Here is a 16,012-nt window from a genome sequence, read left to right on the forward strand (position 1 = left end):
CTTCTGTTTTTGTACAACTTGTCATGTAAAGTTGTTTCATAAATCCTTCTGGACTTTCAAGGAACCGGCTGGTGAGCACAATACACGTGTGTTTCTGTGTATAATCCTTTATCCTGATGTAAAAAGCTGAACCGTTGCAGGGATTAAAGTGTTTCTGTCTCATTGAATCTGTCACAGGAGCTGAAGACTGATGCAACAGTAAAAGTCAAACACCCCCCTCCCTGCCCCGCAACACAATACCGGGTTCCCTCAGTGTTTGACCCATTTATAAGAGCTTGTTTGTCTCCCCTTCAGTAGAGTTTAACTACAAACACAAAGTCTGGATGTATTTTTATAAAGAGGCCATATTCAAATTAAATGAAAGATGGTTCAATTTGGGAGTCAAGACCCAGGAAATAATGTGAAATAAATAACATGTATGCATTAAAAAAAGCACAGAAAGGCTCACAGTTTCTACATAAAACCAAATTGTAAATGAGCCACAGAGAGTTAAATCTTGGTTAGCTGTATTTTATGCCCCTGCAGGACGTCTCCCAGCAGCTATAAACTGCAGCTTCACATCTCACTGACTTTCAGAAGGCTATTTATGGACAGAAAGATGGAGGTCAAAGGAATCAGGTTCTAGATGTTCCCTATAGTCTCAGTATAGTGTGGACAGAGGACGCAAGTTTGTTTGCTTTTGATGCATTCAGTGTTATTTGGCTTTTAGTGCACATTTTTTAAAAGAGGTATAAAGTTCAATGCCTCTTTTCAGAATCCAAAAATGCAGCAAAAAAAATTCCACAAATTTCTGAAAATTTGCAAAACTTTCAGAAGGAAAATTCCAATAATTCCTTAAAAGTTTTATTTAAAAAAAAAGAAAAAGTCCCAAAATTTGGGACAAAAATTCTTGTAAATATTTTCAAAAAATGAGGAAAAATCTTCCCCAAAAAAATCCTAGAAATATCTAAAGTGATTACATATATATCCGTAAAACGTCTATTTTCTTTAAGAACATTTACATAAAAAAAAAAACCAACCCAAATAAAGCGAAATTTACTGGATTTTGGTTAATTTTTATGTGAATGTTCTAAAGAAACATTAACGTTTTTTTTCCCACCAAAAAAATGTTCAAAGATTTCCCAAAAATGTAGAAACTATCAGAAGTTTCACTGTGAAAATATTGTTTTTCCCCCTACATTTTCAAAATTTAAACCGGGTCAATTGTGACCCGCAGGACGACACGTGGGCTAAAGAGAACCATGCACAACGCACATCAGATAATTTGAAATAATCTTTATTTAATACTTGAAAACAAATCTACAACACGGAATACAAATAAAGTGGAAGCTGCAAGCAAGGAAAAGTCAGGTGTAGCGCGGCGTGTCCACATCCAGCTGGATGCTGGACATGCAACACGTCTGCACATTTTAAAAACACTAAAGTCAACAGGTCTATGATATGGCATTTGACAATATGTTGGCAATCTGACCATACTTTATTACATTTGTGCAGCACTTTATAGATTGTCGTTTTCTGAGATTATGGTGTCTTAAAAATGAAGTTTGCTTATTCAAGTACCTGCACAGCCCGCTCCCAAAAACCACCGTTTTACCCCCTTTAGATGTCATAAACACGAACACTACATCAGTTGTTCTCAGCCACGTGTCCGGCCGACAGTCACACTACCGGCGCCGTTTCACCGGTTCATTTCAAACCAGAGGAATCAGCTGATGGAGGACGTTTAAAAACCCTTCTGGGTTTCGACCCAACGTGGCTGAAAACTACCGCTCTACAAAAAGCAGGAGTGACAAATGAGAAAGACGTGACTGTATTGAGAAGTTTCCTGCAGATGCATGCAACGAATAATCACAGTGACATTATCTTTCTTTCCGTTAAAGTTTCTGCTGATGGTGTTCCTGTCGGATGCCTGATTCTGGCGGCGGGGCAGAGGAACCTGATAGTGCAGTGAGTGGTCGGAGCTGCTGTTCAGCTGCCTCACAGTGCATTCATCCACACTGCACCACAGACCCTCTCTGAGTGGTCAGCATCTCTTTTCTGTGCTAAGTCGACAGCAAATTTGATTTGATATCTATTTAAAAATAATAACAATCACAATTTCTTAAAAACGACTAGGATTTCAAGTTATAATGCTCGATTTGAGATCAGGTTTAGAAATGGTTTACAAGTGTGTGCTGCCACCTTGTGGAGCAAAGCTAGCAGAGCACCACCGCACCAACGTTAAAAAGTTCAACGCTCATCGCTCGGTTGATTCACCACAACAGCGTTTAAATTTCAAAGACTACTAGGGTGGAGGTCACAGCAGAGGTACTGACCACCGACGCCACGTCCACCTAAAGCTGGAGGTACACCAACGCCGTGACTGTCAGAGCATCGACTGGATCAGCGTGTGCATAGTGCTCAGTGATTCCTGATTTCAGAAAGTTAGAGAATACAATTGCAAAGAGTCATAAAAAAACAGGATAAGAACCTCAAAAGAGTCCAGCCACTGACAGAGGAGCGTACTTGTTGAATCGTCCGTGAGGCTGAGTCAGTCCTGGAGGCTTGAGCAATGCTGTCAAACGGGTTTAACCCAAGAATGATCCCAGAGAAACACGAGAAAGAAACGAGGGTGTGCTGAGCGCTGTAGCCGTCGGCGCCGTCATTGGTAGAGCAGGTAGTTCTTGAGAGAAGCCGGCAGGGGCAGTCTATGGATTTCATTCAGACGGTCTCTTCCTAACGCCACCCTCACCGAGCGCCTACACAGGTCCATCAGAGAGAGGGGTTCAGCTGGAGGAGACAAGACAGGGAGAGGAGGGTGAGGAAGTGCATGCTGTGTGTTGGCAAAAAACAGAACTCATTTCAGGAGGGCGTAAATGTCAAAGCAGAACTCGGACTGCATAACGTACCCCGTCTGTTAAACATAAAACACAGCAAAGACGCATAAACAGAAAAATCTGAATGGACAGCGTTTTAAACATTATGTTCTCCTGGAGAATGCAGCAAGTTTTGTGGTATTTTTGTGTGTGTCATAAAGATTTACCAAAAAGAGAACATCAGCTGATATGATATTAAAACTCTAAGCAGGTTTGGGCTTTTAAAAATAGAAAACAAATTTTAAATCAAGATTCTGGCCTTGGTGGATGCAGGTTTTATCAGATAATCAACGAATACTCCCTCCTCCTCTGATGGTATGAACACATGTGGGTGCTGCAGTGGATTTCTACCCCCTGTGGGGCAACACGACATCAATCGTCTGCTGATAGTTTACAAAGAGCAGGGAGGGACAGATGAGAGTTTCAATAATCCATCAACCATCCACACTTTATCTGAAGTCATTTAGAGCTGGGTTTATGGACCCTAACTTAAAAAAATATACATTTTAAAGCAGCTGTTATCTAAAAATTGTGATTTCAGTCCAGAAATACCTTTTAACCCTGTAAAACCCACTGCTGCAAAAATACAACATCCGTACATTATTTTTTAACAATTATTTACCGATATCTGTCTATACAAAATTGTTTTACTTCATTTTATTTTCTTTTGCTATTTTTTTATATATCTTTTCTTTCTTATATGTGTATATTTTTAATTTTCTTGGGTCTTACAGGGTTAAACAAGCAAAGACTAAAACTCATCAGTCTTTCAGAGCCAGATGCTGGTACAGAACTTTCTATACACTCTACAGACAGATTTGGGGATTTAAATAAAATAAATTAACATTCATTACACACCCCTATGTGCTTATACCATTAGTTTAGACTTTTTTAGGTGTAACAACTGACCCAGAAAGAAAATACTAATTTTACGTGTAGTCCTGGGCTGCAGGGACAGAAGATTAGCTCCAGATTACAAGATTAAGTGCCTTTAACATCAATATATAAAATCAGGAATTTCCCTGCGTCTCATCCAGCGGTACGAGGAATTTCATATCCAATTCAAACCGGCTTTCATGCATATCAGTGCATCTGTAGCGCTTCTTTTACTCGGGCCTAAACTAGGTCGAGGGATCTGAGGCGAACATAAAAATCTAATGAGCACAGAGCGCTGGGGACATGTGGGAAGTACAACATGTTTTGATAATCACCTGTGTTTCCTCACTGGAAGCTCATGAGTCGTTCACCAAGGAATAATTGGGATTAATCCAATTGGAGTCCTTTTTACATTTGTCTGGGGGAAAACAAGCAGCTTGTGTTTTTTTAACAACGCACACCGAGGTCCACCGGGTGTTTTTATTAACACCTATGAAGGAAGCACCGCGGTCTAGTTTTAAAAATAAGGTACAGATAATGACAAGCTGGAGCAGTTCACAGGGAGATCACGTCTTTGATCTGCACTGTAAGGCAACAACACAAATGATGTGTTTTGACATGCGCTGCTCTAGATAATACCTGTAATAGCAGCCATATAAAACGCTGCTGCCCGACAGTAACCCCGTCGGCAGTAAAATGTATCCTATTTAGGACGATAGCACAAACCCTTTAAGTGTTTCACCTGTGTTTACTGCATCAAGAAATCCTCCCACTGGTTACGTAAGCGCTGTACACAAGACAGGATGACAACACTCATGGCAGCAAACAATAACAGGATTTTTAAATATTTGAAGTTTATACTCACGATCAAGTCCGTTTATGTACCGGATTCGTATTTCACAGTGTCCCCACACGGCACTGACCACTGGGTACAGCTTCCTGCCCTTAAGTCCTCTGAACGCTACCCCTAAATAATGTCCATCAACTATGTAGCCCAGAGTCCCCTCGTCCATGTCCAACACCACTAAGAGGGAGTCTGGGATTATGAAGGAGTCGTCTGGCTCGAGGAAGGCCGGGTAGGTTTTCCCTGGGTGGTTCTTGCCGTCGTGGTACAGTTTACTCCTGCACAGGTCCCAGCCCCAGGACTCGGCGTTGCTTCCTACCAGGGCCGTGTAGCCCACCGAGTGCAGCGGGGCGTCGCTCGTAGCCACCCCCACCACGGCGTGCGTCCCCCTCTGCCGCATGGCCCAGCTGATCTCCCACACATGCAGTCCCCTGGTGTAGCCCACGCGGCCGCGGATGGCGTCCGTGCTCTGGGCCACGGGGTGCCTGTGGAACACCAGCTTGTTGTCGTCCTTCACGAAGATGTTGAGTGAGCGGTCGTCGTTGTTCCACGAGTTCTGGACCTGGACGTCCACGCCGGCGGGCGGCATGTCCAGCAGCAGGTCCAGTCGAGACGGCTTGGTGTGACTCAGGGCCTGGAGCTCCAACTTCAGGGGGCTGAACGCCGGGTCCCGCATATCAATGGTTTTAATGCCAACTGGGACCTTCTGCCCCATGCTCCAGGTGGTTCTAGCGGCTCCTGCTTCCTCCTCTGCCTCCCCCCTCCTCAAACACTAATGGGGGGAGTGATCAGCCTCAGACCTTCTCCTCCACTGTGCTCCTGAAACCCAAGCAGCTGGTCTGTGCTCCTCTGTCGGGTGCAGACAGTCGAGGTGAGACCAAGTGGATTTGAAGCCTACATGGAGAGGATAAACGAATGAATTATTAACTGCTTTAATCACAATTCCTTTGTTTGGACCAAGAAATGACAGCATCAGATCTGACCACGTCACTGAAGGTAAACATTTGAAGCCCATCATTGCGTCTTCGTGTCTTTTGATCAGCGGTAATTACATCAACAGTACTTACAGAGCATGTTTACGTTTAAAAGAAAATTCACTCAGTGTTTTCACGCAATTTATCTGGAATTACGTGAACAACTGATAAGCTGCAGAGCTGTAAAGCAGTTTTTGTTCTCAAGTGATTCTTAGTGTATAAAACATAAAGAAGGCAGTGTCCTATGACCTAAGAAGTCTGAGACGTTAACCTAAATACATTTTTACACTGATAACATTACACAACAGAGGCAGCTTCATCTGCTGAATATGGCCTCATTTCCTACCACTTTAGTGAAGATGTACCAGCACATTTTTATCACCTCAACTTGATCTGAAGTCTGCAGCTGCCACGCAACAGAATTTGTTTTTCCTTCCTACCAGTTCACTGTAACGCCAAGTCAACCAAGAAAGACAAGACCGACAAGTTTCTGTCCATAAACAGTCGCACTTATTTGCCAGATTGAACATATCATGTAGAATGGACTGAACCCTGTAGCTGTGAATAGACTGACCTAGTTGTGGCGGAAAACTAAACGTTTACAGTTCAACATTTAATAACTGACAGATTAAACTACTGTGTGCTCAGTAAACAAGTGACTAACAAAGGTTGGGCAACGTGGCAGTATACCATGGAACCACAGACTGTGTTTATAGGACAACATGTACTGTAGATCAGCCAAACAGATATCCATGATCCAGACACTATTACCCATCTGTACACCTAAAAACAAGCCATTAGGCAATGCCAGCTAAATGTTAACCCTCTTCATTTACAGGCAAAAAAAAAAATATTGTTTCCTTGTCTGAAAAAAATCCAAAAAAAACCCAAAAAACAAAATTCCGAAAAAATTCCCCAAATTACTGAAAATTTGCAAAAACTTCAGGAAGAGAATTTCAATAATCCCTCAAAGTTTCATTTAAAAAAATCCCCAAATTTGGCAAGAAAATTCTTGTAAATATTTTTTTAGAAAAAGAGGAAAAACCTTCCAAAAAAATTCCTTAAAATATCTAAAGTCATTACATATATATCAGTAAAACTTCCAGTATTTTCTTTAAACACATTCACAACCCAAAAAAAAAAAAAAAATCAATGAAAATCCAGCGATTTTGGTTGATTTTTTTAATGTTCTGAAGAAACACTTAACATTTCTTTTTTTCCCACCAAAAATGTTCAAAGTTTTCCCAAAAATGTTGAAAATGTGGACATCAGACGTTTCACTGTGAAAATACATACTTTCCCACATTTTCAAACTTTTAATCGGGTCAATTCTGACCCGCAGGACGATTCAAGGGTTAAACGATTATGTTGTTGTGACAACTTTTATCCACAGAAAAGACAACATTGAATTTTGATACGAAGCTCTTAATTTAACCTTTAAACCATTATTTCAATAAAGCTTTGGGCTTGTTTTTTCGTGCTTACATAATGTTTTGTGCTAAGAGAAAAACACAAACAACCACATGATGTGACTGAGCTTCACAAATTCAATTAGCGTGGTTAGAAGTCCACAGAAGTGCCCTCTGATAAAACAGCAGACATGTGTCACCTGTGTGACTCTCTTATCTTCACAACTGTAGAGAACGACCTGCAGAACATGCCACTGATGTGTTTAGACATTTACTTAAATGTGAAGCCATGCAGAAGCTTGGCAAAACACACACATAGGTTTCAGAGCCACGTAGTGTTCAAAGCTCTACATGTTTAACTGACACACTCGATTATTCTTCTGTACTCTCCTTCTGAAGTAATTTCATTTAAAATTGCGACACACAAACAACATAAAGCAAGCATATCTGATTAGTTGCCCTCAGTGTTATTTAATACCTTCCCAGTGCTTCTTGGAAAAGCAGAGTCAATCCAAGAATTTATGAGAACATGATGCCAATTTCAGCTTCTTAAACAACAGAAAGCGTTCGACATGTCGACGGAGGACTCAGACTGACGCATAATAAACCAGCAATATCAACCAAATTAACCAGAAAAGCAAAGGTAAAAAAAAAACAGTTATTAACCCTCCTGTTGGCCTCATTTTCAGGCACCAAAAAATATTGTTTCCTTGTCTGAAAAAAACCCCAAAATTCAGCTAATTTTTTCCTCCAAATTTCTGAAAATTTGCAAACATTTCAGGAAGAAAATTCCCAATAATTCCTTAAAAAAAGTTCTATTTTTAAAAGAATGCCCCAAATTTGGCAGGAAAATTCTTGTAAATATTTTCAAAAAAATGAATAAAAATCTTCCAAAAGAAATCCTAAAAATAAAGTAGTTACATATTCATCATTAAAACTTTGAATATCTCACATAAAAATCAACCAAAATCCAGTGAAATTCACTGGATTTTGGTTGATTTTTATGTGAATGTTCTTAAACATTTTTAACATTTCTTTTTTTTTTCCCCCACCAAAAAAAATGCTCAAACATTTCCCAAACATGTTGAAAATGTGGACATCAGAAGATCACTGTGATAATGTATATTTTTTCCCACATTTTCAAACTTTAAAACGGGTCAAAGGTGAAACCATCCAATAGCGGTGGTTCTAAAAAAGCTAAATGAACACAAAAAGCAGCATTAGGCAGCAAAAAGCAGAAGAAGGCGGCTACTCAAGTTCTCTGAAAGTGAAATGTTATCACACAATCTCCAAAAATAGGGCAAAAAAATAAACAACAGTGGAAAAACTCCAGCCATTTCCTATTATAAGCCGTCTAGTCAGAGGGCAACAGGAAAAGCAGCAATAAAACGTCTGGCTTGGAAGAAATACAGAAACATTTGGTCATGTTTGAGGGAGACGCTGCTGGACCACGGCTCTTTTGTGGCAGAAACGTGAGAATAACAGCCTGATACTTAATTCACCAACTCCATGACAATAGATCACGGTAGTGACGGGGTACTTGGGCAGTTATATTACCAAGAGGCCTGAATCTAAAGGCTAAAACACACACAATACAGCTCAGTTCAATTTGGAACTCTACACGCAACAGCACTCTGATTACTTCAGTATAAACATAAGGCCATTCTTTAACAATGAAACCCTTATTAGGTCTGATATCAAACATCACAAATGAAGGATTAATATCCCAAAGACAAATAAAGTGACTTTTTGTGGGTGCAGGTGTCACCGGTGCAGCTCTTTCTTTGGTCCTCCCGTTTCTGCCGGTGTTGCTGCGAGGCCGCAGAGAGCGTTGTGTACTGTGGAAAATTGTGCTGCTGGGAAGGCCACTCTAATTGAATTGTAGACAAGAGTTCATTGAGAAGTGCTTTGGCTCTTCTTCTAATGAAAGTAAACAACCATTTAAATGGGTCATGTCTCCTCAGTGATTGGAAATCAGGAGGGAAGAAAAAGCAAGCAGCGGGTGGCCAGCATCTGAATGTAAACAATCTCTTTTTCGATGCCTGTCCCGCATTCAGGGAGACTGAAACATGTTAATTTGCACACTCTCCGAGCCAAGACTTTACCATTAGCTCCCCCCGTGGCAAGGGACCACCTCACAACGCGCAAGTAAATCAGAACCGATCGAACAATGGAAGGTCTTCGCACATTCACCTCGGACTTCTGAGCAAACGCAGCCGTTAGCGAAATAAAAAGACGGCTTGTGGAGGGACGTATTTGGGTTGGGATCCGGGCCTGGGCTGCTTGGGGTTCCTGGGCCCCTGGGTTGGTTTGGAGCCGATTAAAATGCAAGAGGAAGGGCTCGCTGGATTTACGATTCAATAGCTACAGTGGAGAGGAACAGGAAATGTGGGGAAAGACTGGAGGAATAACATGCAGCAAAATGGTAACGACATCAGCACCTACGTGGTCTGAGCCTGAACCACATCAAATAGACTGTACATTAAAAGATGGAGAGAGCCTCTGGGTCTAAAAAGTGACTTAGAGCTGCATTCTCTGCAACAACCAGCAGGGGGGTAACTCCTCCGATTAAAAAATTAGTCTGATTGTAAAGCATAGAAGTCCATCTAAAAATGATCGTATTTCTCAACTTAGTTTGTCACATCAGCAAACATTTTAATAAGCAGTTTATGGTTTCAATTGCTGGTTTCAAGTCTAATTCAATACAGCAAAATGTTAATTTGGTAAATAATGGCTCCATTTAGAGGAAAATACACAAAGTAGTTGGGTTTTAGGAAAGGGCTATTTGTTTGAAGACCCCCCCCCCCTTGATCATCACGTCTGGTTTTTTAAAAAGCAAGATGGCGATAACTGAACTAAAAATTTCAAAACAATCATCCTCAAGCTTATGGATAATACAATAATTGACAAAATACAGAGGTCCTGTACAAGAAGAGCAAACGATGTCTCCACCTGCTGAGGAGACTGAGGTCCTTTGGAATGTGCAGGACTCTGTGGTGGCGTTTATTTTTTATGCAGTGGTCTGCTGGGGAGCAGATAGAGGCTGAACAGACTGGTCAGGAGGGCCGGTTCTGTCTGGCCAAGCTCACATCCATCATGGAGAATCCCTCTCACCCACTGCATGCAGACCGTGGAGGCTCTAAGCAGCTCCTCTAGCAGCAGACCGAGACATCCACCCTATCGCAGGTCATTCATACCATCTGCTGTAAGACTTTAAAACATAAAGCGGACTTGCGTCATCAGCATCACGTCAATCCACAATAAAATCCGCACAGCTATCTTTGCACTGCTGCATCTTGCAGTCGTACAATTATTTTGCAAGCCACTTTTTATTGCCGTTATCTACAGTGTATTAACATTGTATTTATTCATGTTCATTTTGTAGTGTTTAACTCCTGCTGACCTTCATCTCCAACTATCCTGCCCCTGATTGGACAAACGCATCGACTCGGTAGCGGTCTGCTCCTCTATTTCAAGCTGACCAACATGCCGGCTCGGTCACAAACTTTCTCTTTTGTTACAAAAACAGTTCAGCGAAAAGTATTTCTGAACACATTTGAGGTGAGAAATAAGCTGTGCAGCAGCTGAATCTGTCCTCCTTGTAGTTCACTGACGGCTAGTTTAGACGTTTGACGAAAGTTTGGCGATGTGTCGGACCTCCACACACATCCAATTTGCATAAAGTAGTAGTCAAGTCTACTTTATGCAAATTAGGTGCGGCCCACTCTATGGAGACGCACCGGATTGCAGGTAAAAATGCACCACAAGCGGCATTCATTTCACATCGACAATAAATGGGATGTGGCAAATTGCCGGATGTAGTTGACCCTAATGAGGATTAAGTGGTGTTTAGATAATGGATGCATGTTTATTGCCGCTGTAAAAATGCAAATTTCTCCTAGCATGGGGAGCAATAACAGGTTATCTTACACTCACTATGTCAAATTTAGATATATAGTTTATGGGCTATCGTGTCACTCTGTTTACAATATTTTCATTCATTCACTTATTTAAAACCTTCAGGTTCCTACGTTGCCCCTACAAAGTACATTTCACACAGACTGAACATACAACTGAAATACTTTATCATAATAACAGCTGCAGAATTAAGTGTCGTCTTTCAGTGTTTTCTTGGCTGTTTGGGCTTGTTTATTGCTGAACACTGTGACATATATAACACAACTGCACAGAGGATTGTGGGTCAGGACGGCCAGAAAAATCAAGCCGGCTCGCACACTTTGATGTACTGAGTCATACAACATCTCCGTGGGCACTGGAATACACCTGTACTTACTTTAGACACACCTATCTGTGACTAACATCTATTATAAAGAGCATTCATTCAATTTCACCTTTACCACAGTTACAACCTTCCACTGTAAAAACACAAAGAATCATCTGAATTTCAGGCTAGTGACAGCCTTGAACTAAACATGTGTGACATAAAGGGCAATCCAAGCATAAAAAAAGAAGATATTCCATCAAAAGCACATTATTCTACACGTCTCCTGTAAATGTTTGCTAAAAGTAAGCCATTTAATCTAATCTGATTCCGTGAAAAAACATGAAAACAAAACTCTGCCCACAGCATAATCAAGGAGCCATTAGTGACTCAGCTGTGACTGTCAGATGGTAAAACTCAGACTATTCATCTGATCTGGGAAAACCTGCTGTTACTAATGCAGGAAAAATGCAGCACTATCTACTATAAATAATTTATTACATACATATTTAATTTACCTCCACAATTGTGTCCTATCTCCTCTGTGTAAAGCACTGGTATTGTTTTTTCTCCAATACTAGTGACACATGTAAATGGCATTTGGAAAACATCGAAAACAAATAAAGAAATCCACCTATATTTGTTTTTTTCTTATGATACCTGCAAGTCAAACTACACATTTTGACCTCTCTTTGTGTCTAGCCATGACTGTGTTGTCTCCATAGACGTACTGGACTTTAGTACTGCAGTTTTTCCCCTTTCTTGACTCACATTTATCGACATTTTGTGCTTGCTTACAATCGCTGACTCAAGAAGGGTGGACAAAATAGTAGAAACACCTCTTGGTACACCCCAGTTATATCAGTTAGGGTAGAATAAGCTAGCTAGCTAACAGAAGTACCACTAGCTGCAGGCCCTGACTGAACATAAAGTTATATTAACAGCTCTCTAAAATGGTTTAAACACACAAAGTCTGTGTAAGCTGTATTTCAGTGAAGTTAACCGGCTGTTGTGTCAGTATTCAGGCCTTCTCCGGAGCTAGCTAAACGTAAAAGCAGCCTAATCTACAAATTAGCTCCGGTGGGCCCGGTAGCTGTGTGTCTCCAGGTCTCTGGGAGTTTCCACGGCCGAACCGAGCCTCGCTAAACGGTGTTTTGTTTGTGTTTACCTGACAAACATCGGTTACACAACGGCCACAATCCGCTGGCGTTAGCACAAACGGCTACAAAACACAGCTAACGTGAAGAAGCGGCGATGCTAACGCGGAAAACGAGCTAACGCCGCTAACAAAGTGGACGTTTGCGGACTGACAGCCGCTTCCAGTCGCTGTTTACGCTGCGAAAATATGCAAATATGATGTAAAGAGGAACACCGAAACCGAAACGGGTGCTTCGGCAGCCACCGTATGAGCAGAAAACAGGGGGAGAAAAGCGACACGGCGAACCGACCTGCTGGAGCTGAGAGGCGGCGGAGGAGGAGGAGGAGGACTCTACTCCATCGTAGTTTCTCGGTTCCCCTGTCGTCTTACCTTTTTGCATTTCAGGCTGGACATGAATTAGGTGAAATGGTGATGGCTGCTCTCTAACATCTCCCGCATCACGTGGTAAAATGCTCCCAGCTGCTCCGACAGATTAGGACCTCCCTACTGACGAAACAGCGAAGATAGACTCAGGTTGGTGGTGAAGCTCCTGCGGATTTTTTTTTTTAGCTCAATCTGGGTCAAATATAATTGAGAGACGTTTAAACTCCACGGGAAATATCTATTGAAATGATTCGAAAATTATCCCAAAGACACAAAGATGATCCAAAATGATGAGAAACAATCCAAGCTGACATAAAACCTGTTGAAAATGACTCAAAACCTGTCCAAAATGTCAAGAAAATTGTACAAAATGATTTGAAAATTGTCTCAAATTACTCAACAATTGTCCAGAATGACTCGAAAATGGTCCAAAATGACTTGAAAAGGATGCACGACTAAAGAAAATTAGTCGGGAATTACATTAAATTAGTCCTAAATTACTTGAAAATTATTCCAAAGATGCAAAAATGATCCAAAATAACTAGAAAATTTTCCAAAATGACTTGAAAATTGTCCAAAATGACTTGAAAATTTACCAAAATGACTTGAAAATTATCCGTAATTACAGAAAATTGGTCCAGAATGACATGACATTTGTCCTAAATGGCTCAAAAATTATCCCAAAGACACAAAAATGATCCAAAATGACAAGAAAGGATCGAGGTTGACATAAAACTTTTTGAAAATGACTTGAAAGTTGTTCAAAAGGACTTGAAAATGATCCATAATTACAGAAAATGTGTCCAATATAACACAAAATTTGTCCTAAATGACTCGAAAATTATCCCAGAGACACAAAAATTATCCAAAATGGTGAGAAATTATCCAAGCTGACATAAAACTTGTTGAAAATGACAAGAAAACTGTCCAAAATGACTGAAAAATTGTCGGGTCACTATATAATTCTGGGACTTTTGAAGTCCATGGAATATATCATACATACATTTTACAAATTCCATAATTATGTATTATGGAAACAATCACATATTGATAAAAACCTACTGGATATCACAAAATTTCAACTAAATAACAGTCCAAATTTAACAACAACCACCTTCTAATTAGCTAAACAATAATAAAAATATTTTGCACATTTCAAACCATACAAAATAAAAAAAAATAAAAATAAAAAAACAATTCTAATTTACCTGACTTTAAAAGTATGATCCGGACACTACAGCATTATTATTTACAGAGATTTACCTGACTAATTTAAAAATCAGATCAAACAAAACTATGACAGGGGCACAGAAACATGACAAGTAATCCTAAGATTTCCTACGAGCGAACAGATTTGCGGTAGTGGAGAGGAAGAAGCTTCCAGCAGGCTCAAGGAGGGCGGCCATCTGCCTCGACCGGTTGGGGGAAGGAAAAAGAAAGCAAAGAGAAACGACAAAAAACAAGAGAACAGTGGACAGATTGGCGAGAACAGTAGCTACAGATGAGACGTACAGCTTAAGAATCAGAAATTCCTCAGAAAGTCAGTAACAACTGCAAAAACATAAAAGTCAGTATGTCCACTATTTGTTTCACACAGAAAGTTAATGAGGTTTTTGACTCTTCTCGTGAACTGTTGTTCTCCCTGAAGGTTTCGGTGAAGCTGGCGGACATTTATCAGGACAGGATCACATTGTTGGACATTCAGAGCATCACGTGGTGGGTTGTCTGTCGTACTGAGCTATTTTAAACCACTTCTCACGCGACACATGGTGGAGTCGTGGGCATTCCAGCATGTCAGACAACAAGAAGCGTCCCCATCACATTTTCAAATGAATGGTTTTGTCACTATCACTTTATAAAAACATATTTAACCCTCGTGTTGTCCTGTGCGTCAAAATTGACCCATTTCAGTTTAAAAATGTAGAAAAAAAAATTATTTTCACAGTGAAACTTCTGATGTCCACATTTTCAACACTTTGGGGAAATCTTTGAACATTTTATGGTGGAAAAAAAACAAATGCTACAAATGTTTCTTTAATAACATTCACACAAAAAAAACAAAATCCAGCGAAATTCACTGGATTTTGGTTTGGTATAGTTCTATAAACATTGTAGTAAACGTGTTGACATGCCATAAATCCACACTTTATATGAAATAAGTCAGAAAGCCTTGGAGTCTTTCAGTCTTTTCTTCAGGAGGAAATGACATCAGGTGGAGCAGGTCATGTGATCTGGAATTAACACACTTCCTTGAGAGGCGTTTTTGTAATGGATAACTTAGATAAAAGCCATTTCTCGGGCACAGATACAATTTGTTATTTTCCATATAAAATTGCCAAGAAAGAAATATTTGTCATGATTATCTCAACTTAATAAAAAGAACACAATCAAAACTATTTTGAATGTCATTTTATTATTGTTTATCTAATTAGAAGGTGGTTGTTGTTAAATTTGGATGGTTATTTAGTTGACATTTTAGTGATATCCAGGTATTTTTTACTAGTAAGTGATTGTTTCCATAATAAATAATGACAAATTTGTAAAGACATGATCATAATGAACATAAAAAACATGACTTTTAAAAAAATGTAATACAAATGTTTGCAAGATACATCCCATGGACATATCCCATACATCCCATCCCTTCAAAAGTCCCTCAGTTATATATTGATCCTTGTTAAACGTTATGCAGACAAGAAAAAACGTATACTAAAATCCACTACCAATATAAACCTAACTTCAGTTCTTCATCTCCTGCACAGGATGCTGTTGACATCCAACCTAACATCAGGTTACTGTTGCCCACATCCTGATCAGGTCACACAAACATTCACTTTCTCTTTCATTTCTTTTGTAAGCCGTACTTTTCAATCATTTATAGTTAGAATATTTCTTGAACAAAACAGATTGTGATGTGTGCTGCTCTGATGGGCATTTACTTGTTATTTTTAATAAAACTAGGCCCCAAATGTATTTGTGCAGAGAAAATTCCCACTTGTCGACAATATACAGTATCAAAATTCTGCATACTGAGAAAACATACAAACGAATATGTAAATATAATTGTCAATGCACAACAACATACACATTCACTGTTGGTTCTGCAGATGAAAGTATGAAGACAGTATGTGTCGAACAAAAAACTGTCTGGCTCTGTCCATTCTGAAGAGAGAGAAAACTACAGATTAGATTTGGATATTATTTGTCATGTTGGACATCTGCTGGAGGAGTGAATTGACCCGTTTTAAAGCATTTTCAACATTTATGGGAAATCTTTAAACATTTTTTGATGGAAAAAAAATGTTTCAAA

General features: G+C 39.9%; 1 protein-coding gene across 2 annotated transcripts; it reads right to left on the reverse strand.

Moving 5' to 3' along the window:
• Window positions 1-1,260: 1,260 nt before the first annotated feature.
• Window positions 1,261-12,849, reverse strand: spsb1 (splA/ryanodine receptor domain and SOCS box containing 1). Of its 2 annotated transcripts, none has more exons than XM_022204799.2 (3): window positions 12,709-12,849; window positions 4,597-5,469; window positions 1,261-2,769 (listed from the first exon to the last, which is right to left on the reverse strand). In XM_022204799.2, the coding sequence occupies exons 2-3, from the start codon at window positions 5,288-5,290 to the stop codon at window positions 2,642-2,644; spliced, it is 822 nt and encodes a 273-aa protein (XP_022060491.1). In that variant the 5' UTR covers window positions 5,291-5,469; window positions 12,709-12,849; the 3' UTR covers window positions 1,261-2,641. The 2 variants fall into 2 exon arrangements, with proteins under 2 accessions (XP_022060491.1, XP_022060490.1); XM_022204798.2 differs by having other exon boundaries at window positions 12,629-12,805.
• Between the last annotated feature and the right edge of the window lie 3,163 nt (window positions 12,850-16,012).

This window comes from Acanthochromis polyacanthus, chromosome 6, assembly GCF_021347895.1.
Source record: "Acanthochromis polyacanthus isolate Apoly-LR-REF ecotype Palm Island chromosome 6, KAUST_Apoly_ChrSc, whole genome shotgun sequence".
NCBI classification, from domain to species: domain Eukaryota; kingdom Metazoa; phylum Chordata; class Actinopteri; family Pomacentridae; genus Acanthochromis; species Acanthochromis polyacanthus.

What these genes read in the sequence shown, in the direction of transcription:
- spsb1 (XM_022204799.2), bottom strand. Translation starts at nt 5,290, where the DNA reads ATGGGGCAGAAGGTCCCAGTTGGCATTAAAACCATTGATATGCGGGAC. An exon ending in GTACATAAACGGACTTGATC is followed by an intron (nt 2,770 to 4,596) that starts GTGAGTATAAAC and finishes TGTCTCCTCCAG; the next exon opens with CTGAACCCCTCTCTCTGATG.